This window comes from Notamacropus eugenii, chromosome 3 (genome assembly GCF_028372415.1).
Source record: "Notamacropus eugenii isolate mMacEug1 chromosome 3, mMacEug1.pri_v2, whole genome shotgun sequence".
Lineage (NCBI taxonomy): Eukaryota > Metazoa > Chordata > Mammalia > Diprotodontia > Macropodidae > Notamacropus > Notamacropus eugenii.
This window is the reverse complement of record NC_092874.1, coordinates 152,597,087-152,622,292: the sequence shown is the minus strand read 5'-3', so window position 1 is coordinate 152,622,292 and position 25,206 is coordinate 152,597,087. Positions and strand designations below refer to the sequence as shown.

The following is a 25,206-nucleotide window of genomic DNA, read 5'->3' as shown; positions in this document are numbered from 1 at the left end:
GAGGAGGAATATACCCAATAGCCTAAACAGAATTGCTTTTACTATCTGATTTGACCTTGGCCTGGGTAAATCTCTAGGACAGATTTTCCACACTGGTTGGTTTCTGGATGAGGAAATAGAAAAGGGGAAAATTCCTTGGTCCTAATACAATAATTGGTTATTAAACATAAGAGAGAAATATTCATTTCATATACTATCTCATACTAACTCCTTACCCTCTCCTCCTAGAGATATAAGAAGCTTTTGTAAAGGTTTTGCTGTTGGGAAATCTGCTGTGCTCTGCCCTTCTGGAATATCCTCCAGGGTGCAGGTTTGCTACCCTGTTATCTCAATGATGCTTTATTTCTCAACTCATGGCTTTATTTCAAAACTTGACAGCAGCATCCCCAACTTTCAGTTTATATCCTTCTGAGAGGTGAATAAATGCTATTAGGAGCCATTACATGTAAAACTAAAGTCATAATGTGACAACTTGGTGACAAAGAATTTTTTTAAATTGAAGGATGAAATGCAAAACCAGTAATTAAAAGAAATTGTAATTGTAAAGAACAATGGTTTCTACAGCTTTACTCAGAGCCATTTAATCACTAAAAAATTTAGTAAGACCCATTTACGTCATTTCAAGAAGGGCTATGAGGGATACAACTCTTCAAGGACTTTCTAATCTGACAGCAAGAGCAGAAATTTGTATGAATAAACTGCTAACAATACAAAGTCAGTAAGGCTAAGTGTCAAAGGAAGGAGAGCCTATTTCTTTTCTATGGGGTGGGACAATCCAATGAAAGCTTCATGATAATATGTGACTTGAGCAGGACTTTGGAGGATGGATGGCAAGAATTCTAGGGAACAAGAACATGTATGCACAAAGGTGTTAAAGGCAAGAATGTTTTCTAAAGAGTTCTGGGAACATGACTGGCTCACCCTACCTGTATGTCACAGAGGGTGATGGTCATGAAAAAGAGTAATTGAATTTAAACATGGAAAAGAAGGTAGAATTAGATTGCAGGGAAGCTTGAATGTAAGGCAAAGGAGTTTGGATTTCATCCTATAGGCAAAGAGAAGTCACTGAACAATTTTGAGCAAGGGAATTAAATGATGAAATCAGTGGTTTAAGAAGAATGTTCCTTAGATTCCTTTCCTCTTATTAAGTCAAAGAAGTCATACTTTCTGCTCACAAAACCCCTCATAGTTTTGTTCATCAAAGAGTACCAATAGCATCATGAAGGTGATGTCTTGACCACTGAATGAATTAGATATGAGTGGGACAGAGTTGCTCTAAGTCAACAGCCTCAGTCTTTCCATTCTCTCCTCAAGAGTCATCCAAGTCCAATGGCAAGACAAAGGTTGAGATGACTGGTGATGGCCCGGGAGGCAGTGCATGACCTTCGCCTTTCTAAGTTAAGGTCTTTCCCAGGTCTCTGTTTGTCTAAGGCCATGTCCATTCAATGACTAAAGGGAAAATTAAGAGTTGAGACAAAGATGGCTCAACTTATCATCACAAAGATCAATTTGGGATGGGAAGACCCTCTGAGTTTCTAGTCAGGAACAGAAAACAGTTGCTACTTATACTCTTTCTAAGCTGTCAAAACCTAAACAATGAGCCACGGAGGGTTGGGTGGAGGCTATTGGCTATTCAATCAATGTAAGCCAGAGTGATTTGGGTTTTAAGATGCCTGTCAAGTGCATCACCCCGGAAAGCAGAATAAGGAGAATAAATACCTCCTTGTTCCTCTACCCCTGCTACGTATGACTACTATAGTATCTTATTATTCATATCTCTGGAAGTCCTGAGTATGGCAAAGAGTTCTTTCTGAAATCCAGAACTATCCCAGAGCTAATCCAGAGAGAAGAGAAATCCAACCTAGGAGAGATGATTCAAAGCCTTGAACTCCTTAAAACTTAAGGTGGAATGAAAATTAGGTCAGTGATTCCAACCTCCTCATTTTATAGATGAATATATTGAGGCCAAAGAGATTAAGTGACTGTATTACATAGTATCTAAAGCTAACAAATGTCTGAGGGGAGAGGGGAAAGTCTCAATAGGTTCTACGGCTGTAGTTTAGTCCTCTCTGAAATAAACTAGGAGTTTATTATAAGATCTTCTACTTAAAAATACAAAAAGTAACTCAAAATCAAAATGAGAGCTCCTAGAATAAACAGAATATGATATCTGTCACTTATCTTTTTAATAAAAGTCTAAGGCTATGGCTACTGTGGCAAGATATTTGGATAAAAACCTGAATATTTAATTAGCACATGATTCCAAACCTCTAGAAGTCAGAATTACCATAAATATTTAACATCATATAGATGAAGCAACTGGATAACTGAGTCTCTTGCTTTTTTATTTTGGGGTTCTAGAATGCAGATCCAGTCTGAAATATATTTAGATTCCTCAGATAAGATATCCTGTATATATTATTCATTGTTTAAATTAAATTCTTTTAAATGTTGCATTTTTAGGTCTTAGAAATCTCTGAGGTTACTAAATAAACAAGCCCCTATGAGCATTCAAGATTATAAATTAATAATACACACATGCTTACAAATGAAAATTTTCTTTTAAATTAAGTCTTAGGGGACAAGGTTCTCCCAGTTTCCTGGGAGACAAATGTGGCAAAACAAATTCACAAGTAGGAATTCATCTAATTTATATTCCATTCAGAAAAAAAGGTGAATAAAAGTACTGGGGATATGGATAGTAATGAATTTAAGAGTCTACTAGTAAATAAATTGAAGCTGAGAGCTGACACAATGTTGAAACCTCATTAACTAGTTTCCTAAAAATACAAGGTCAATTAGTCCTAGAGTCTTTACAAAGAATGGGGCTGCCAGTTTCTTAGGATTTAAGCATGCTTTGCCCTTACAATTTTTCTGAGCACCATTACATTTAAAATCCTCCTGTACTTTCTTAATAAAATCTGATATTCCCATCTGGTTGGTTAGGCAGGCTTGAGAAACAACAATAATTTCTTCAGATAATTAGAGTTGCCTTGAGTAAAGTTATCCTAGAAGCCTGAAAACTTAAGGCAAGTTTCCAAAGTTAGAGAAAAACAGATTAAGAACAAAGAAGAGTCGACTCAGGATTATATTTAATCATATGTCTTGTTTAAATACAACTGAACACTTAAACATATTAAAAGGTTTGAGTTAAAAATTTTAATAATACACACAAGATACTGGGGAAATATCCAGCGAGTGTATCAAACTATGGCTAATACACATAGCTCATTACCCTTGTGTGCTATTATTTTGTAATGGGTCCCTCACTAAAATATGGAATTCCTTAAGTATCTTGTTTCACTAGTTCATTTTTTACAACCAATGAAATGTGTATTCACTTATCTCTATGGTGATACTTAAGGACTGAAAATGAATTTACCATCATTTACTTGCTTTTTTTTCTTTTGTTTCCAGAGTGCTCCCATATCCCTGCAGTTAGCTGTACATAACAGAATCTTCAGAGTTGAAAGGATCTTACAGGTATCTAATTCAATGGCAGTCAAATTCAAATGGAAGGAGAACCCTGTGGGCTTTATATTGTCTTAAAAAACCACAAATTAACGTTACCTTCACTGTATTATTTTTTGTTGATTTTTTGCCAAACATTTCCCAATTACTTTTTGATCTGGTTGGGCCACACCCAAATTCTTTGGGTTGGGAGTTTTTTGTGGGCTGGCAAATTTGTCACTGCTGAGCTGATCTAATCCAACCTCTTACCCAATGCAAGATGTTTACCTGTTTCTGACTCATTATAATTTATAATTAACTATTTGTTTTTGAAACATGAACATACATATAATACTTCTGTTATCTGTATCATACACAAATTATACACATTTTTGTCTCTGTAAATTCTTTGAGGGTAAGGCCCATGTTTTTATCACTGCCCACAATGTCTCATATGCTGCAAACAGTAGCACATGTTTAAAAAATCCTGTCACCCAACTTTAAAGTAAATATCTAGTAATAAAGGCCATAGAACAGCAGCCATGAATCTCTTTACACTTGAACAGCTGCACATTTTAACTTATAGTTCATAAAGAGAAAACACTTTGTATCAACAACTTGCATAATGGTGGTCTGTGAATTTGGACAGTTAGGCTAAAGATACACCATCAAGCTAAACAAAATTCTATGCTCCAACTATGTACATACTTTCATGGAATTTTAAGATCCACTTTTCCTTACTGTGCTTTTCTTAGAAAAGCTTTAGCTGAACTTTTTCCTGATTGTAAAAACTCTTAGAAATAAAAAAGAGAAATGCGAGGGCTGAGAAGAATCGAAGACGCTTACTTACATAGACAACTGAAAAGGGTCCACTGTGCCGCTTTGTTTTCACTCCAAAAAGATATTTTAACATGGAAGTGAAGACATGTACGGCTGCTGCAGTCGTGAAACCACGGACCAAGGGCTCAGTTAGGTATATGGCCACAAATCCAAACCGCAGGACACCCAAGCAAAACTAATTTTTAATGGCAAAGAGAAGCATATCGTTTAACAGGTCAGACATTTAAAAATACTGACAATAATGGCTCACATTCTTATACATACGCAGACAAACACAGAGATATAGCTAAGACTGAGATATTTTATGGTTACAAAGCACTTTGCAGACATCCTCCCTTTCCATCCCAGTAACAACTCTGAGGTAGAGCAAGTGGTATATATCCATTTCACAGATAAGAAAATTAAAGGTTAGAGAGATTATGTGCTTTGTTCCCAGTCACACAGAGTCAAAACTCTAACTCAGGTCTTCTGATGGGAGGTCCAGGACTCAATCTTAGAGCTCAATCACTCAGTATCCTACTGCCTCTCCTAGAGAATGTGATGAAATCCTACCTGCTGCAGAGCAGTAACTGAATTCACTTATTGTTTGTGCGATTAGTGCTAGATTATTGTGTGTGGTTGTGTGTATATGTGAGTGTATGATTCACTCCCTTTTAAGTATTACCCAGAACTATTTATTTATGTACAACTACCCTTTTGCAGCAGATTGTAAGTTGCTTGGGGGCAGGATTAGTATTGTGTTTTGTGCATCCCTAGCACCTAGCTCTGTTTCTTGCACATTTCTTTTTCTAGAATTGAGATTTCAGTGGTGTAAGGGACTCCTGGTGAGGACTGACCTTCTACTGATGCATAAAGATAACTGTTTTAAAACACTGCTCAACAAAACTGTCTAGAAGTATTGAGAAACTAAATGACTCACCCAGGATCACATAGCCAGTATGTGATCTAAAGGCTCTAAATATGTGATTAATTAATATTTATTGAATGAATTGATAAACTTATCCATGTTCTCACAGCCTTTGCCTCTATCTAGTATAATTAATACTCAATAGGTTGACATTTTAAATCCAAACCAATTGTTTCATCAATGAGAATTTTACCTGAATGATTCCTGAAAGCAAAGTTACTGACATAGCCACTTTTACTCTCATAGCATCTCTTTCCTCTGTACTGTTGGTTGAATTAGCACCTCCTCCACCAACATACATATCATCAGGAACTAATCGGACAGCCACTCCACCAATCATCAGACTAATCACAGCAAAGGGCCCTAAAATAATGACATATCCAGGGGTTAATACAAATTTATTTTCCTTGAGTCCAAGGAAATGGTTTTCAATTCAAACTCATCTACTTTTAGGCAAAAAATGTTGTTTTATTGTGGTCTAGAAATATCTTTTCTATGTCATGTAGCAGCTATTGTTATTTTAACTACTAACCTTGTATTTAAAAAATACTCTGTGTGTGTGTGTGTGTGTGTGTGTGTGTGAGAGAGAGAGAGAGAGAGAGAGAGAGAGAGAGAGAGAGAGAGAGAGAGAGAGAGAGTTGAGAGACAAAGAGAAACAGAGAGAAAGGAAAAAGATGGGGTGGTAGTATACATTATTCTGAAAACCTTGCCTATCTAAACGAATATCATAACCTTAAATCAATTATAGAAGGAATATGTATGTGTGTGTATATACATATATACACAAATATATGTCCATATATGCACATAATAAATGTTATTGACTGACTGACTCAAATAGTGTCTATAATAGAAGTATAGAGTGATAGAATCCTAAAGTTCACAGAAACCTGTCACTAGACATGAACTCCTGTCTAACCTCTCTCTGGTGGATGAAACTAGCAATGACTTTACACCTTCATAGTAATTAGGTGCTATTATGAAATTAAACTTTTTTCTTATTTTACATATTTCAGCAAATTGCCCCCCTTCACGACGAAACTGACTGAATTTTTCAAAGTATTTATTTAAAAAATATTTGGTTGAATTTTGAGATGACATGAAAGTTTCCACAAAAAGTACCATACTGGGCTTGTTGAATATTCAATAATAGAGATATACAATTAAAAACTGACAATAATCTTATTGATGATGTGGCATACTATAGTACTTATAAAATAGAAAATAAAATTTCTCGATGATCAAATGTAAACTTTTACCTATGGAAACATGTCTGGAAGTGCCAAAAAAACAGTACAGGATAACAGGATAAAATGAAGAATACAGGCCAAATACTGGAGGTACAGCTGCCAACATTGCAAAAGCTAAACCTAGGGGATGCAAAAGAAAGAAAAGAAAAGGAAAAAAAAGAAACAGTCATGAAACATAGTGAATGCATTCACATTTAAAGGTTCTTTTTTCCTAATGAAATAATTGTAGTCATAAATAACCAGAAAATCCAAATCTTAAAAATCTAAACAATTCGTGTCTCCTTTAAAAAAAAAACACCTCTATGTGTACAGTTAAAACATAAAAACAAATACTTTAAGGGGTGATTTTTTTCAAAAGAACTCATCATAATATTCTTTTGAACAATGAGGTCCCCTAGTCTATTTTAATTTATTCAACTTACAAAGAAAAAAAATTTTAATACAACTTTTTAGGAAGATAACTATTTTGTAAAGTGAGTTTCCCTTATACAGTGTTACAAGTTACGCCTTGAAGAGAGTTGCCAAGATGATCAAAATAATGAGACCACTGCTCTGTCAAATACCAACAGATTTTAGTTCTCAGGAAGAAAAAATTGCAAGAAAAAAATAACTTCTTGCCATGTTCCACATACAGAAACACTTTGGAATTCACACAAATAATCTCAGAATTAGCACTTAAGATATCAACACACATAGAGAAAAATTCCCATTATGACATCTCCTATTTTATGCATGTGGTCATACAGCATTTGCTAATGTCTAAGTGAGGGGAAATCCCTTACTTCCAGTCACCCCATAATACTTTAGGATAACTGCAATTATTAGAAAGAGTTCTCTTACATCATGTCTAAAGTCTCTCTTTCTCTTTATAACTTTTATCCATTATTCCTCCTTGCTAAATATTGCCAATTAATTCTAATGATCCTCACAGAGAATGATCTCAGCATCCTTTAATATGTTAGTTACCCTCCTCTGGATACTCTCCAGCTCATCAGTATTCCTGGGTAAAACGTGGCAGTCTGAAATGAATTTCATATACCATATGTGGTTTGACCAGAGAAGAAGAGAACACTTTTATCAACCCCTACTCAACTCCAAAAGCAAGCTAAGATTGCATTAGGTTTTTTTTGGCTCCCATCTCACCTTGATTTTGTAGTTTATTAAAACTTCCAGATTTGTGTGTGTGTGTGTGTGTGTGTGTGTGTGTGTGTGTGTGTGTGTGTGTGTGTGTGTGTGTGTGTGTAGAAGTCGATCCCTATCTTTTGCATTTTGTTTTTTTTAACTCGTGCATAAGACTTTAAACTTGTCCCTATTACATTTCATTCTGAGTTCAATCCAGTATTTAGCCTGTCAGGACTTTTTTTTCTGATAAAGCCTTTATCCACCAATGTTAACTACCTTTATACTGACTCCAAATTCGATAAGCATGCTATGTGTGCCTTTATGCAAGACAGTGATAAAAAATGCTGAATGACACAGAGCCAAGTATATACCTTTAGAATGCTACAATAGAGACTTCTTTCCAACTAATGTTGGGCTGATACTGAACCTATTTAATCTAATTCCACCTCACTGTACTATTTTCTAACCCATAGTCTTTCATTTTGTCTAGAAGAATAACGAGAGATTTTGTTAAATGCTTTGTAAAATTTAGGCAAACTATCTTGCATTCTTAAAATCAACCAGATTTAATTACCTTATCAAACAAGGAAATGAGGCTAGTTTGACATGATTGGCCTATTCTTGATGTGACCTGACTATTATCACTCCATCCTTTTTCAGAATTCACCATGCACAACTTGAGTAATATGTTCTAGAACTTTTCCAGGAATCAAAAAGGAACTCACTAAGCTAGTTTGCAGACTCCATCCCACTCATACATTTCTTTTATTTGAAAGCTGAGACATGTGCCCTCCTCTATACTCAGCAATCACACTTGCCATTACTTTTGTTACTCTGAGATGTAGTTTATCTGGGCCTGATGCCTTGAACTCACCAAGGAAGGCAGGATGTGTTTTTCCTATTTTTCCATTTCTCATGGGTTTAAACTTACTTTTAGTAATTTTTCTTTTGATATTTGAAGTTGAAAGAAATTCTCATTGGCAGAGAAAAAAGCTAAGAAAGAGTTGAGTAATTATACTTTTTTCTTTGTTGTATATTGTATTATCTATGCCATCTCTGCTCCTCCTCTTTTCCCCCAATATAACTTTTAAAAACTTATCTCTTTTCTTTAGCATGCCTCACCAGCTTCTGCTCATTCTGGGTTCTAACACTTCTGACAATATATTTCCAGGACTATTCCATATATTTGTATTTTATCCTATATTACTTTGCTTTCATCTTCTCTAGATGTCTTTTAAAAACCTAGGGGCAGTCACATTAATCTCTTTAGACAGCTCTTTTATTCTTTGGAATTATCTCTCTTTGTATTCAGCATTTTATTTTTGAGAGCTTCCTGCTTCTCTAAAGCTGACATATGTAGAATTTATGCCATGAAATTCTACTTATCCTTTATTTGAACCTTTTGTAATTTCTCAAGGTTTCTGGTGAAGATGGCCAAGTGAAAGGGGCAGAGAAGTCCAATTCTCCTACTTTTCTTCAGCAATGATCTAAAAGCAGATTGAACAATAACCAAAAATTCCAAAGAGAACTTCAATAAGTTTTTTCATCCATACCAAGACTGAACAGAAAAAATAACCAGAAGCCATGGAACTGAAGAAAAGTCTTGCCAAAGAAGCCAGGAGTAGATAGGCTGGAAGCTATTGTGTCCCAAGGAGAAAAATCCCTGCAAGGGGCAGCAGATCATAGGAGTGTCACAACAAAGAATCCCAGAAGCAAAACACCCTGACCTTTAAGAAAGCCCCAAGGGGAGCAGTAGACCACAGCAATGTAAAGACCAGAGACACCACAGGGAGTTTTTTGGTAGGAAAACACCACCAGGGAAGGAGAAGAAGCAGTAGTCTATGAATAGTATGCTGATTAGGGATAATTAATCACAAAGCTGACGGAGACAATGCCAGAACTCTGAGTCCAGAAACAGGAGGGGAAGTGGAAGTCAGCAGCAGCAATTTGAAAAGTGCAGGTAGAATTTAACAGGATCTAACTACCCCACATTCCAGAGTGTAGCAGGGGATCAAGCCTGAGCCTGACAAAAATGGCAAATTAGGAACTGACATTGGCGATATGAGTAAACAGAAGATATCAAGTGACAAGAAGAAATATTACAGGTCAAGAGTTATTATAATTTACAATATTAACTAGTAAAATTAATATATTATGATTATATATTATAATAATTATTAATATCATAAGTCAAAAGAGAAACTCAGAAGAAAGTAACTTCACAACAACTACAGGTTGAGACTCAAAGAAAACAATGGCTTACTGTCAAGGACTACATACCTAGAATACCTAGAAGAAATGAATTAGAGCAAGCTCTGCAGGAAGGAGAATAAGAACTCAGAATAGTATATGAAAAGTATTATTCAAGTAATGGACTTCACAGAAATGAGAATGAACCCAATGGATCTCAGTAACTTCATGAGGCAACAAAAATATTAGGAAAAAAAAGTTTTTTTTTTAAAGTAAGAGAAAACATAAGATACGTACTATTAAAAAAATTTGACCTGAAAAATAGAGCACAGAGAGGCAGCTTAAGAATTACTGGACTGTCTAAAAACCACTACCAAAAATAAAGCCTATATACCACATTTTTAGAAATCATAAATTAACACTGCTAAGATTGATTAGGATTAGATGGCAAAGTCAAAATAGAAAGAATCCACCAGTTATCTCCAGAAAAAAGTTCACAATGAAAATTCTCAAAAATTTTCTCACCAAGATCCAGAGCTTTCAAGTCAAAAGAAAAAATAAAGCAAGCAGCCAGAAAGAAAGAGTAAAAGTACGGAGGAACAGCATTTAGGATTTACACCACAGTGGTGTAAAACTCAAAGAAAAAGGGAAGCCATTAATTTGTTCATAAAGATCCCTGTGGGACACCTACTGATTTAGTTTTAAAATGTAATATTATCTATGTCTTACTGTATTTTTATTTGCTTTGCTAAATATTTCCCAGTTACACTTCAGTGTGGTTTGTGTCATAGGAAGGAGTGCTTTAGGCTGCATTCACATTGTTGACACTTTTGTCATATGAGATCCAGTACCTATTACTTAATAAAAGAGAGAAAATCTTGGAATACACTATTCCAAAAGACAAAAGGTAAAAACTAAGACTAACTTACCCCAGAAGACTGAGTTTAATGTTCCAGGGGAAAAAAAGGAATCTTTAATGAAAAAGAGGGCTTTCAAGCTTTCCTGATGAAAAAAAAAACTGAGCTAAGTAAGAACTTTAAAATACAAACACAAGACTCCGGAGAAACCGAGAAAACTAAATACACTTGAACTATTGACAGGGCCAACATGATGATGAAGTTTTTACATTTCACATTCTAACAAAGGGGAAAGAGACAGGCATCTCAGGAAAATCCTAACAATTTCAAGAAACACATAGGTTGGATGTATCTCTCTTTGTTTAAGTGAGGGCTGTTCAAAGTCACCAGCCTCGCTTCCTCCTCTGCAGCCAATCAGAGTCAGCTGGGTAATGGTTAAACAATTGTGACAAAAATGTATATGAATATAATCATATATTATGGCACTGGAAGAAATAGTGAAAGACATGATTTCAGAGAATCTTGGTACTCATGAACTGATGCACAGTGAAATGAGAAAAACTTGGAGAACGATGTACTCAGGGACAAGGAAGACATATTGAAAGACTTAGAAACTCTGATCAATGAAATGACCAATTATATCTCTAGAGGACCTATGAGGCCTGTTACCCACCTTCTGACAGACAGGTGATGGACAAAAGGTACAGAAGGAGACATATTTTTGGACATGACCACTGTGTGGAATCATCTAGCTTGACTGTTTGCTGTCCAGTCTTAGGTATGTGTTTCCAGAAGACAACAGTATCCTCTTATTATTGTCAACTTGACAGACAGCAGTCTCAGTAGCCCTCAGTATGAAGTTAGCAAATACCGTTATTAATCTCTTCTTTCACTGAGTCTTAGCTGACAGCACCTACATATAGACCTATATCATCATTCCCTGGAAGACAAACAGCTACTTCCTCTTGAATGGTCCAGGTCATTCTTCTTAAGGAGAATCTCATATCTATTACTTCGCTCCAAAGTATTTAGGACTTTATATTAGAGCTAGAAATTCCTTAGAAATTATCTAGTGAAACCTCTCATTCTACAGATGAGGAAATTGAAAACCAGAGAGATTAAGTGACTTTATCACACAGGTATTAAGTAGTAGAGTTAAAATTAGAAGTCAGGTTCTCTGACTCCAGGTTCAGTGCTCTTTGTACTGCATAATGATCTCCTTTAGCCATCATTGTAGCTATTGTCTCCTTCTTCTCCTCCTCCTCCTTCTCTTTCTTCTTATTCTCCATCTACTACGTTGACATTTTTATTCTACCTTTTGAAAGAACACCTCATTTTTCCTGATAATCTAGAGAATGGAGAATCGTTCCTCATGCGCATCCACCTTCTCTTCTAAGAAAGAATTACTTGGCTAAAGCAGAAAGGCAAACATTGCACATACTATGTAGGTCATCAAATAATTATACCTACTCTACACACTTTTAGAAGAGCCTTAGTCTTTTGTCGTTCTTTCCTGTAGCTCTTGGGTCTAACTCTGTTGTAGGAACTGTCTGGTTAGGTGTTTCACCTCTGGAATTCTCACTTTCCATTCTCACCTCTGTTAGTATCTTCTTACTCTTTTAGTATCTTGATAGACACACTCCAGTTTTCATTCCTGGTCTTACCAACTTCTTTTCCCTTCTTGTTAGATTTTTCTGTTATTCCTGCAACTGGAATCCTCAAGTCTCTCAAATTTCACTCTTTCCTTTTCACATTCCGAAGTGTCCAGACCTCCTCCTTTACAATTCTTTCTGATCTTATTATCTCTGATCTACTGAGATTATTCTATTCAATAGATGATAATTTAGCTTCTTTCCTGAAATCCTGAAAACATTTTCTATTCACTGATAATTCAGCTATATATTTTTATTTGCTTGTTAAAAGAACACTTCAAACTCGAACTACATTTTCTTCATAGTATATCTGACTTTGGGATACGTTCTTGCATTTTTAAAAATATAATTTGCATCAGAGAGTTGGAAAAAAACCCTCAAAGACCTCTAAAAGGTACATCTTTACGTATAGCAAGTACTCAACGTGTATCTGTTGAGTAAATGACTTGGTATGGCTCTGGGTAAGACCTGAGTCCTCTCATCAAGTTTTATAGTTATAGAATCAATATTACCATATACCATTCCTCCATTTCCTATGATCCTGAAACTTTGTGAGAATTAGTTGATTTTCTTTTGAATACAATAAATTGTATTTTTCACTTACATCAGCAGTTACATGTATGCATATATATAAATAAGAACAAAAGAAAGAAAAGAAAAAATTATAAATGACTGTATGTAACCATACAATCTATTTCCTGCCAATTGTAAAAAGGTATCAAAGATATATGTGTGTATATATATATAAACTTTATCAGGGCCATCCTATATATTTGACGTACATTTTGTTGCTGTTAGTATTTTCTTTACATAGCTGCAGTTAGTATTCTTTATACAGCTGTAGTTAACATTGTCTTTATATAGCTGTAGTTTGAATATAATTTTTCTTTTAAATATGCTTTTTTTTTAAAACCTCCTGTGATTTCACAGATGTGCAGAGTCTTCAGTGAGGAAGCTCCTTCTAACAATGTAGATGTGAGACTGTTTTCAAGTTAGGATCCTATACAAAGTAGTTTTTGTGATTTGCCCAGGGTTACAAAGGCAGTTTACGTATGCATGCATGCATGCATGTATGTATGTACGCATGCATGCATGTGTATACTTATACACTTATGTGTGAGTGCATATAAATACCTGTATGTGTGCATATGCACACACACATGTATATACGTATGCACGCATATGTGTGTATATATGTATATATAGATTGATAGTTATGTATATGTATATATTTCAGTTAGACTGAGCTAACTGAAAGCACAGGCTACCTTGCTTTTTTATTTGTATCCCCAACACAGAGTCTAGTGTCTTGTGCATATTATGTATTCAATAAATTGTCTTTTCATTCATTCATTTCTGATTCTGAGGTTGCCTCCTTATCTACTATGCCATGTTCCATCTTTACTCTTTTTTCATGGAGTGATTTTCAAAAAGTTTTTAGAGATAGTTAAAAAAAGAATGAGAGTGATATAAAATATGGTTTATACATGAGCACAAATTCTAATGGAACATATAAAAAGAAGGAAGTCATGTATTTTAAAAGTAGGCAGTTGTTTGAAATAATAGAATAAACATGGATGGTATTTTACTAACCTTGAGGAAGATGTAACACCCCTGTACTTATACCTGAGACAAAGTCCCCAAATACATATTCCCTTGGTTTATAAGCTGGCAACCATTTACATATGGGCAAGAACATATAGATAATATTCCTTATTTTCTTAGGCGTACAACTGGAAAAGACAGAGAGATAAAAGACAAATTAGTAATATATAACTTAGTAAAATTCATAACAGCAGACATTTCCTGCCCTGTAATTATTCTATTATAATAAAATAGTCACAAAATTTGTGCTCTGGATAACATACCCTTCTTTACCAAGATAGAGAAAGATTTATCTTTTAGAACCATTTTCTTTATGAGGGAAGCTTAGTTGGTGCTATGATCAATGGATCTGTAGCTGACTCTGAAAAACAGCAGAGTTTTCATTTAGAAGCCAATGAGAAATACCACAAGAGAAGCCTGGTAAACTGGACTCAAGATATGAGTAAGCTAAGCTGAAGACAGATATGATGCCTATTTTTCCACTCAGGAGGAAAGGTAGAAAGGGATGTCAAAGACAGTTTGGTGGCATGAGATGAGGACACAAGACTAAGAGAGGCTGGCTAAGGTATAAGAGCAGGAAACCTAATTTATTGTCCTAAGTAGAATGTATCCTGGGGAATTCGATTGCAACAGGTTATAAAGGAATCAAGCAAAAGAGTACGTAAGGACCAGTGCATATCTGTCATCACCACTATAAGACTTAAAATTCATGAATCATTCTGTTGATGTGTCGACATTATTGTTATACAGAAAAGGCATGGCATTTTGATTGTTCGGTGAATTGTTTTGTACAGTGTGCCCTCTAGTGGTTAACTGTTTCTTAATTAAATAAAAGGTATTCTGGAAAAAACCACTAACCTAGAATCCTAGATCTCTGAAGTGTAAAGGAAATCAAGAGATCATCTGATCTAGGATATTTGTTATCTCCATATTGCAAATGAGATAACGAAGGAACACTGAGGTAAAATGACCTATCCAAAATCATGCCGTTAATAAGTCCAGCCTTAGCTCCATTTTCACCTTTTTTGCTAATTTGTGTCTAACCAATGTATATTTTTAACTGTTTCTCTTTCATGTTTTTAATACCTTGTATCTGACTGTATAATTACTGTAGTACTGAAGGGTCAAAAATCTCTAAAAACTGCATGCTTTTAATTAATTACTTTCCCCTTTTTCCTCTATGTTCCATTATAATGCATATTCATTATACAAATATCATTTTATATCATTCCCATCATCTTTTTTTAATTTCCTCAAAAACTGTTTAAATATCACTTCCAGAACCCAAGTCTCCCATCTCCTAGTACAGTGCTACTTTTAATATAACCTGCTGTCTATCATTTAATTGAGCAGAAATGTAAAAAATATAAATCATACCTATTCCTATTTCTCTTCTTATTTTGGTTGTGCTTATCTACTTTTGAAAGTTTAAAAGGATCCTAAATCTTTTCAGTAGTAGAACTGACTATATTTATTACAAATACAAAAATCTACATAATTTTCTTATACATCCCTTTCTAATTCTTAAAAGAAATTAAAAAGTATTAGAACAGAATGACTCCGTTATTTACTGCTATTAACGTTCCTATGTAAAAGAAAAACAATTAAAATTATATTCCTTGCCACCCACACCAAAAGGAATAAATCTTCAGTACTAATTTTTGAAATAATGGGGGATCTGTTGGGCCCTGGAGATGCAGGACTGTTGAAACAGTAAGAAAATAGAATCATAGCTAATTTTTCTGAGTCCTGTCTTTTAATTCTCAACAACAGGTCTTTTTAGCATGAAGATTAGTTAGTACTTATCCCACTGGAACCAATTTGGGGTTTGAGAAACTGGGATTCTGACTTAATAAGGTGTCAGTAAAAGACTGGAATTTATTATTATTTTGGCAATGAACTACTTCTTTTTTCCTGTTTATTTTCTTCGATATTGTCTGGGTTTATTTTTGCAATAACGTATCAACATGTACTATTTGAGGCAAGTCTTAGAGCTAATGGAATAGTAGAGCTAAAAGAAACACTCCAGGCTGAATCTTGCCTAATTGACGCATCCCTACTTTCCAACAGTAAATATAGGTCTGTAATCAAAGATATAAACATTGATTATCAATCAAACTAGGAGGCAACACAGTCACATTCTGCGGTATATTGTAAATAGTTTTTTCAGGGCAAATTTTGCTAAAGGGCATATTAGCATCTCTAGGCTTGTTACTGCCTAGGTAAAGTGCTTCCCAAAATGAGAGGTCCTTTTATTCTGCGGTTCTTTGATAAAACAAAAGGTGAAGAAGTTAGGGAAAGGATGGGCAAACAGGATGAACAGGGCAATTCTAGGGAGAAAGGAACAGATGTGGATAGTTACTTTGACAGTTAGAAAGTACAGAGACAGTTGTTCACAAACTCTTATGCATAGGCAAAATATAGTAAGCACTTGAAAAATAGTCATTTTCAAGATGATTATTCAAGTTCTGTCTCTGACATAGAATGGCTGTGGGACTTAATCTTTCAGTGCTCTAGGCAACTTTCTAAGAGTATAATTTGCAGAAAAGATGCCAGTCTACACTGGTAGGGAAAGTTTCCTCATCTGCAAATCCCCTATACCAATGAAATCACTTGTCACTTAGGCAGTCAGTAAACATTTATTAAGCACCTACTATGTCCTAGGCACTGTGGTAAGTGCTAGAAATACAAAGAGAGGCACTTACCTCTTTTGTAAAAGTCCTTGCCCTGAAAGTGTTCACAATTTAGTGGAGGGATAAGAAAATGAATATACACATATGAGTTACATAGGCAATAAATAGGAAAAAAAATTGAGAAGGCACTAGAATTAAGAGGGTTTGGGAGAGACTTTCTGTAGAAGAGGAGATATTAGTTGGGACAGCCAGAGAAGTCTAGGCAGAGATGACGAAGAGCATTCCAGGAGTGAGAGACAGCTAGAGAAAATACCCAGAGCCAAGTGATAGTTTCTACTTTGTGATACAACAGGGAGGCCAGTGTTACTGGATTGAAGAATATATGGTGGGAAGTAAAATGTAAGAAGACTGGAAAGGCATGAGGGGGCTAAGTTAGGAAGGGTCTCAAATGGCATTATTTTTATTCAAGATGACATCTGCTAAAAGGAGTCACTTAACTCTTTTCAATTTCAGTGTCCTCAAGTGTACAATAATGGGGTTGGACTAAATCACCTCTAAAATCCCTTCAAGATCTCACTCTATGTGCTTATGTTTCTACATGTTGTTATTTACATACCCATATATCCAGCACTAACAGGAATGGTACAAATGACTTTCTAAATTATGAGTGTTTACCATTCATTTGTCTTTATTTCAACAAACACAACTTCTCTATACCACTGGTCTTATATCTCACAAAGGCTTATCATAGACTATATAAAATACCTTAACCCTCTTTTCCCTGTATACAAAGTACAAATATACTACCTTAAAGCCCGTTTTATCTTATCTCCGATAGGATCAGAAACTTTGTCCTTCTTGTGTAGCTTCCCATGTAGGACTGGATAGCTATAGATGGGTCGCTCCACGCAATATGTTTGGGTTGCTACAAGAATTTCATTTTCTTGTGTGTGATCCATAGTATCCTGGAAGTTATTCATTGTCAGGAGTAGACAAGCTTAGCTTGAATGTCACTGTGAAGGGAAAAAATAAAAGGAAATTTAGAAGATTGGTTGTATGTGGACATAATTAGAAAAATTGGGAGGAATCTTTAGATGTCCTCTAGGACAACCCCTCTCAAATACAAATGCACTTGGTAGCATAAGAAAGACATTTATGCATCATCTTCCCAAGTGACTCAAGAGGAGGCTCACCTCTTGGCAGGCTGTTCCAGTGTTTAACAGGTTTTTTGTTTTGGTCGGGAGCTTTTCAGTAACTTTATTTCACATGTCTCCCAACTGTCCACTTCTTTGATGACATGGAAAGCTATTGGTTAGCATCTTCTTTATTACTACTCTGTATATCCTGAAGACTTCACCCTTCAGCTCATTCCTTTTAGACTAAATGACCCAATTTATTATTATTGCTTCTAATAATAATTAAGTCATTTTGGGCTTTTTCAGAGTTGTAATAATTATGGTGGAAAGTACAAATATTTTAATAACATATTACACAACATGAATTTTCTCTATACCAGAAGTTTTTGTTTTATTCTTTATACTTATCTAAATGATTACCTATATACATTTCTTGCTTTCCTCCAAATCTTCTTGTCTTATAAGCTCAGCAGACAACAAAAATGAACTTTTCCATATGTAAAGAACTGAAAAGAGGATTGTATATAAAACAAATCTCTCTTACCAATAAATGGTATCGTTAAAAGTATATGTTAAATTTGACATGGTAGCACCAATATTGCACTGCTTGGGTCCCCTTCTGAACTTTTTTCTTCTGCATATTTTAAAAATGTTTTATTTCTTTTTTTGCATCCTTATCAGTACCTTCCGCTGATTCTTCCTTTAAATAATAAAAATTTCTCTCTTGTAACAAATAAGTATAATCAAATTTATACACTGATTGTCTATGAAAATGTTTCATAGTGTACCTAGAATCCATCACCTCTCTGCCAAAAGCTGAAAAACATCTTCCTTTTTTCCTTCACTCCTTCCTTTCTTCCTTCATCCCAACCTCCCTCCCTTCTTCTGGATTCTTTACTACTTTAATATAAGATATGAATTCTTTCAAAGTTGTTTTCTTTTACAGTGTTGTAATCACTTTATACATGGTTCTCCTGGTTTTGATGACTTCACTCCACATCCGTTTCCACAATTTTTTTCAAGTTTCTCTGAACATATCTCTTCTGTCATTTCTTATGGCAAAATAACACTCCATTATTTATATACCATAATTTGTCCAGTCATTCCCTAATTGATGGACACTTGCTTTGTCTCCAGTTGTTTGACAGCACAGAGTGCTGCTATCACTATTTTTGTATATATGGATCCTTTCCCTCTTTGATGTCTTTGGGGTATATGCCTACTGATGATATTACTGAATAAAAGGGCATGTACAACTTAGTGTCTTTTTTTTTTTTTAGTATGGTTCTAAATTGCTTTTTAGAATAATTGGGCCAAGAGTACATTAGTATGTTTCTCCCATAGTTCCTCCAACAACTATCACTTTCTTTTTTGGTCTTCTTTGATACTCTGATAGGTGTGAGGTGGAACCTCAGAATTGTTTTAATTTTCATTTCCATTATTAGTGATTTGGAACATTTTTCACATGACTGTTGAGAATTTACATTTTTTCTTTTGAGAATTCACTGTTCACATCCTTTGACCATTTACTAATTGGAGAATGACTTTTATTTTTATATATTTGTATCAACCCCAATTTATTTTTAATGTTTCATTATAAATTCTATTTTCTATTCCCTTCTTTTGGCAATTTTCCCTATCTTATTTTCCCATGACCTTAAAGTAAACTGGGTATTTGGGTAACAGTTAGTGTATAACACCTCCTATGTACCAGAAATTGTGCAAAATACCTTATAAATATTATTATCCTCACAACAATCCCAGGAAGTAGGTGCTATCATTATCCCCATTTTACAGATGGAGAAACTGAAGCATGTTAAGTGACTTGCTCTGGGTCATACAGCTGGTGTGTGAGGCCAGTTCTGAATTCAGGCCTTCTTGAATCAAGGCCTATTGCTCTGTCCACTGATGTATGCTTATGTGTCTGATTCAGTCTCGACTGCTATGGACTACTATTAAGCTACTATGATCTCAACATCTTCTCACCTCCTCCTTTTTAGTTATATTTGTCTCCAACCAATGTGTATTTTAGTTTGTTTTTCCTTTAAATTTTCCACCTGATATATGAAACTACAGTTTATAATTTTGATGCTGAAGGTTCATTTATCTAATTTGTTGATGTTATTTTGAATACTACTTCTTTCTTCTAAACAACTACACCTGACCTAAACCAATTTGGGCACTGGGAGAATTTGGTTCATTTTTCAAATATTTTAATTAGTCACATGGATCATGAAATTACATTTGTACTGGGTCCCAATTTACTTTTCAGTAATAAGTGAGGCAAAGCTATTCAAACCACAGGCAGTCCACTTAATACGGAACTTCTGCAACAACTTAAATGGATCTTAGATGAATCTCCTCTGAATCTATTTTTCTATCTCATTTCCTTTACTTTTCTGAATAGGAATGATTCTATAATGATTTATAATGTTAAAAAGTATACAAGTAACATAAAGTTCTCTTACACCAGAAGTCCAAAGAAAACCCATGGAATGAGGCTATGGTATCAATGAGGCCATGATGCCTGTTTAATTCAGCTAAACAATTTGACAAACATTTGTTGTAAGGTACTATGCTGGCACTGAGGATACAAAGATGAAAAATGACACAGTCCTGCCCTCAAGGAGTTTATGGTTTACTACAGGGATATGAGAAGTACACAAATACATATAAGACAAAACAACAGAAGAGGGAAAAAGTCAGTAAGTTAACGAGCATTTATTATTTTTTAAAGATTTTTTAAAAATTTCTATTTTAAACATTCATTTTTAAATTTTCAGCTTCATGTTCTTTCTTTCCCCCCACCTTCTCCTTTACCCATTGAGAAGGCAAGCATTGTGACACTCATTATACATGGGAAGTCATGAAACACATTTCCATATTAACTATTCAACAAACATTTAGAAAATGGAAAAAAAAAGAGTGTCACATTGACTAGGAAAATTTCTGGAAAGAAACAATCCTTTTAGTTGGAGGAAGGTTTCATGGAAGAGGTAAGCTGAGCTCTTCCTTGTAGGAAGAGAAAGATTTCAAACAGCAGAGATGTATTATAGCCAAGGGAGACAGTCTGTATGACTGCAGAAAGATGCAAGGGATAGCATGTTACAGATCAGGGCACCAGTTTGGCTAAAGGAAAGGGAATAATGAAAGGGAATAATGTGACAAAAGGCTGAAAAAGTAGATTGGAGCCAGACTTCCAAGGGCATTAAGCATCAGACTAGGAAGTTTGTAATTTATCTTAGAGGCAGTAGGGAGTCACCTGGAGTTCTGAATAGGGAAATGGCAAAGAAGTGACTTGCACATTAAGAAGACCATTTTGGCAACTGTGTGAAGAGAAGAAGAGACTAGAGGCAGAGAGACCAGGAGTGACAAATAGCCCAGGAATAGGTGATGAAGCCCTGAACTAGAATGGTTTGCAATGTGAGCAAAGATGAAATAAATTCAAGAAATAATATAGAGACAGAGTTGATAGGATCTGGTCACAAGTTAGAGGGAAGAAGCAAAGGTGGTTCTGTGGTTTTGAACACCAATTACTGTGAAGATGAAACTGGGAAGTTGTAAAGGAGACAGGGAGACAATTAAAAGTTAGTCTTGGGCATTCTGACTCAGTGGTGCCTGTGGGACATCAATATTGATATGTTCAAGAGGCAGTTAGAAAAGCAGAACTGGGTCTATTAATATAACATTAAAAAATAAACATATATCCTCCACACTCTCTGGATGCTGGTGGCCCTGGGTTCTTGAAAGACGTATGTAGTTTTTTTGAGATTCTGTCTAAAGTTCTCTAGTGAAGGAGTATGGCTGCCTCCTGCAGTTGATTTTTTGAACCCAAGAACAGTTTGTAACTGTCTCTATTAAATTTCATCTTATTTGATGACTAGCCCTTGAAAACCTTTTTGGAGCTTAGCTCTATTACCCAACATGTTACCTATACCTTCCAGTTTCATCTGGAAATCGGATACGCATGTCATCATTACCTTCAAATAAATCATTGATAACATTTTTGAGCAGCTTAGGGCCAAGTACAGATCTCTATGCTGTTCCACTAGAGACCTACTTCCAAGTTGAAATGACCCATTAATAACAACAGCTTAGGTTCTACTCAACAAGTTCCAGATCTATTTAAATTTTATTACCTAGCCCACATTCCTCCACCATGTCCACCAGGATAACATGAGGGATTTCATCTAACACTCTGAAATGTGAATTTCTGAATACTTAATTTATCCTTGCCATTCTCTTGGTCTCAGAGTGTCTCCTCATTCCTCATTCTCACTACCCTCCACCCTGCTGTCAAAGTAATTTTTATTAAATCATAGGTCTCACGAAGCTATACTTCCTACCCTGATCTTCTCAATAAATTCCAATGACTTTCCATTACTGCTACATCAAATATAAGCTTTGCTATTTGGCACTTAAACTCTTCACACCTTTACCCTATCATATACTTCTCTACTCCATACATCCTATGGTCCACCAGCTCCTTGACTCTGTACTGCTGGTTGTCTCTCATGCCTCCTTACTCTCACCAATTAGAAGTCTTAGTTTCCTTCAGGATTCAGCCCAAGTACTACCTTCTATATGGCATCTTCCCTGCATTCCTAACTACTAGTGACTTTCACCTAAAGGTTACATTGTATTTGCTTTGGATGTATCTGTATGTAACTATATGTTTTCATGATGTTTCCCCCAGTAAAATATAGCTTTCTCGAAAGTGGTAACTGTTTCATTTTTTTTCTTTGTATCCTCAGTGCCCAGAACAGTGACACATAGTAGGCACTTAAAACTTATAGACTGATAGTCTAGTAACCCTCCCCACACCTATCCAAGGGATACGAGGTCGGCCTGTTCATGGTTCCTGGTGCTTCTTCTCCAAAATGCTTACAAATCATCCCTTAAAGAACAGTGTGTTCCTATTTCCCCCTTTCTTTTGGAGTTCCTATGCTTAACCAACAGTGACAATAAAAAGTTTCTTTATCCACACTTCATAATCCCTAAAAAAAAGCTACCCAGCTTGCTTCTGCCAGTGTCACTTGTCCCCATATTAATCTAGGATGAAACATCTAATTTTTGTCTCCAGATTCTAGAATATTGTTGTTGTATTGTTCAGACAGGTGCGACTCTTCATGATCCTGAAGGGGGGTTTCTTGGCAAAGATCCTGGAGTGGTCTGTCATTTCCTTCTCCAATGGATTAAGGCAAACAGACTTGCCCAAGATCACACTGCTAGTGAGTGTCTGAGACTGATTTGAGATTCAGACCTCACCTCAGATTCTACAGTAGAAGAGGGCAAACTATGACCTACTGGACAAATCCAGCCTTTTTCCAGTTTTTGTACAGTTTTCAAGCTAAGAATGATTTCTACATTTTAACAGAAAATTTTATTGTATTAAAAAATGTAAAAACAATTCTTAGTTCTCTACAACAAGATTTGGCTCTCAGGGCATGGTTTCCTGACCCCTTCCCAAAAGCAATCCATCATCACCCCCTCCTCCCCAAAACAGCTACTGAACTTAAGGAAGTTAAAACCTAATTGGGAAGACAGGAAAATGCATAAGAAAATACAAGACTTCTATTTGGAAAGAATCAGGTGAGCAAGCAAAAATTATATAAAATTCTACAAAAATTTAAATGAGAGATTATATGAGTTTACTCAAGGAGGACTTCCCGGAATAACTGAACTTTGAGAAGTGTTTTGAAAGAGATGAAGTAAATAAATTGATAAAGAGGAAGGGGAAGTATGTTCTAAATGAGGACAATGCTTTGTGTAAAGATATGGAGGAAAAGGTAAGGAATAAGGAGCTTCTTCAGCTGGAGAATTTGAGAAATAATGAGAATAGTAAATTAGGTGGGCAGGGGCAGTTAACAAAGGGGTCTTGAAGCTCAAAAAGCATGCATCTCAGTTTAATATGAGAAGCATTAGGATGCTAGTATAAATTTTTGAGCAAGAAATTGTGAACTCCTGCCCTGCAGGGACTTGATGTACAATCAATGTGGAGAGTCTGTAAGAGGGACAGAATAAAGAGGTAGCAGCTGGGTGGTAAAGACTGATTTCTTGAGAATGTAAAATTTACACACACTTCTATGTCTAGCGCTTGATTAAGGGGAACACATCAGAATTTGCCCCCTAAGATGTGGGAGCCAAATCAATCAATCAGCAAGCATTTATTAAGTGCCTACTATGTGCCAGGTACTCTCCTATATACTTAGGATACAAATTCAAGAAGAAACAATTTCCATTCTCAAGAGTGAACAGGGAGACAACAACATACATACAGTGATACAGAATAGAGAATCAACACACATAAACACAAAGTATTTTGAGAGGGAGAAAGCTAGTAGTGAAGGGGGAGCACAGGGAAAGCTTCAGCTGAGAAGCTGGTATCTCAGCTCAGACGGAATGATGATAACAACAATGATAAATAACAATAGATACTTACACTGGCCTTTAAAGTTTGCAGATGCTTGACCTACATCCTCTCATTTGGCCTTCAGACTGCCTGGGAGGTGGGACTACAAAACTTATTTCCTCATTTTGCAGATGACAAAACTTGGGTTAAGTGACTTGTCTGTGGTCACGTAGCTAATAAAAGCTAGAGGCAGGATTTGAACCCAGGCCTCTAATGACTCCAAGTGTAGCACACTTTCCACTTCATTATGTGGAAAAGAAAGAGGAAGAATCAAATTCAGTTTTGAGTCAACACAGAGATTCTATCAAGGCCTAAATTAGGGAAAGCCTCAGATGAACTCAGGTCATATCCTTTTTCTTGCTCCCAGGTAGGCTTAAAAAAAGGGTTAAAATTTGTACTATCACTAGATAAGGAAGGGATATGGAACTAGTGTCTTTTGTAGTGTTAGGATACTATGTATATCAGTTGAAAGATTTTTTTTTTCTTTCCTTTCTGAGATGTGTCAGCTAGGATAAGATAATGATTGGTACTGAGGAAGAGGACAGAGAGAAAAAAGGGAGAGAAATGCAATGTTCTGCTGAATAATTTTCATGCTCAACAACAATGATTTAATAATTAAACACCAAAGACTATCAGTACCCTGTTATCAACTAGGCTGGGTGGCAAAGTAGTTCAGGAACTTGAGGTGTTGAATAACAAGACCGTTGTCTAACTCACCACAGGCTTTCAGGGGGTTGACTGCAATTATATATCACTGTGGTAGGTAAGAAGAAATAACAGAGAGGAGGTTGTGACTTTTGTGAGATAGTCAAATTTCTGGTCTGATTCTGACATAAAATCAAGACACATCCAATACCAGTACAAAATATTTTCATCACTAAATATTTCAGGGAAGAAATAAAAGCTCCTAGCAGATTTAACTTCCTTTTATCATTGGGCACATAGGTTGTGCAGAGCATAGATACTGGGCCTGAATTCAGGAAAATCTGAGCTCAAATCTGACCTCAGACACTTCTGTTTACCTCAGTTTCTCCATCTGTAAAATAGGGATAATGACAGCACCTACCTCCCAGTTTTGCTGTGAGGATCAAATGAAATAATTGTAAAGCACTTAGCACAATGCCTGGCACATAGTGAGCACTATGTAAATGT

At 35.6% G+C, this 25,206-nt stretch overlaps 1 protein-coding gene across 1 annotated transcript in view; it reads right to left on the bottom strand.

Annotated features, from left to right (window-relative positions):
- The window catches only part of SLC26A5 (solute carrier family 26 member 5), a 46,480-nt gene extending 28,926 nt beyond the window's left edge, over positions 1 to 17,554 (bottom strand). Inside the window, exons 1-5 of the mRNA XM_072653139.1 lie at positions 17,314 to 17,554; positions 13,862 to 14,001; positions 6,457 to 6,567; positions 5,391 to 5,560; positions 4,301 to 4,465 (exon numbers count right to left, since the gene is read on the bottom strand). Coding sequence (XP_072509240.1) covers positions 4,301 to 4,465; positions 5,391 to 5,560; positions 6,457 to 6,567; positions 13,862 to 14,001; positions 17,314 to 17,486 — 759 coding nt within the window. The 5' untranslated portion in view covers positions 17,487 to 17,554. The remainder of the gene's footprint in view (positions 1 to 4,300; positions 4,466 to 5,390; positions 5,561 to 6,456; positions 6,568 to 13,861; positions 14,002 to 17,313) is intronic.
- Positions 17,555 to 25,206: the final 7,652 nt, after the last annotated feature.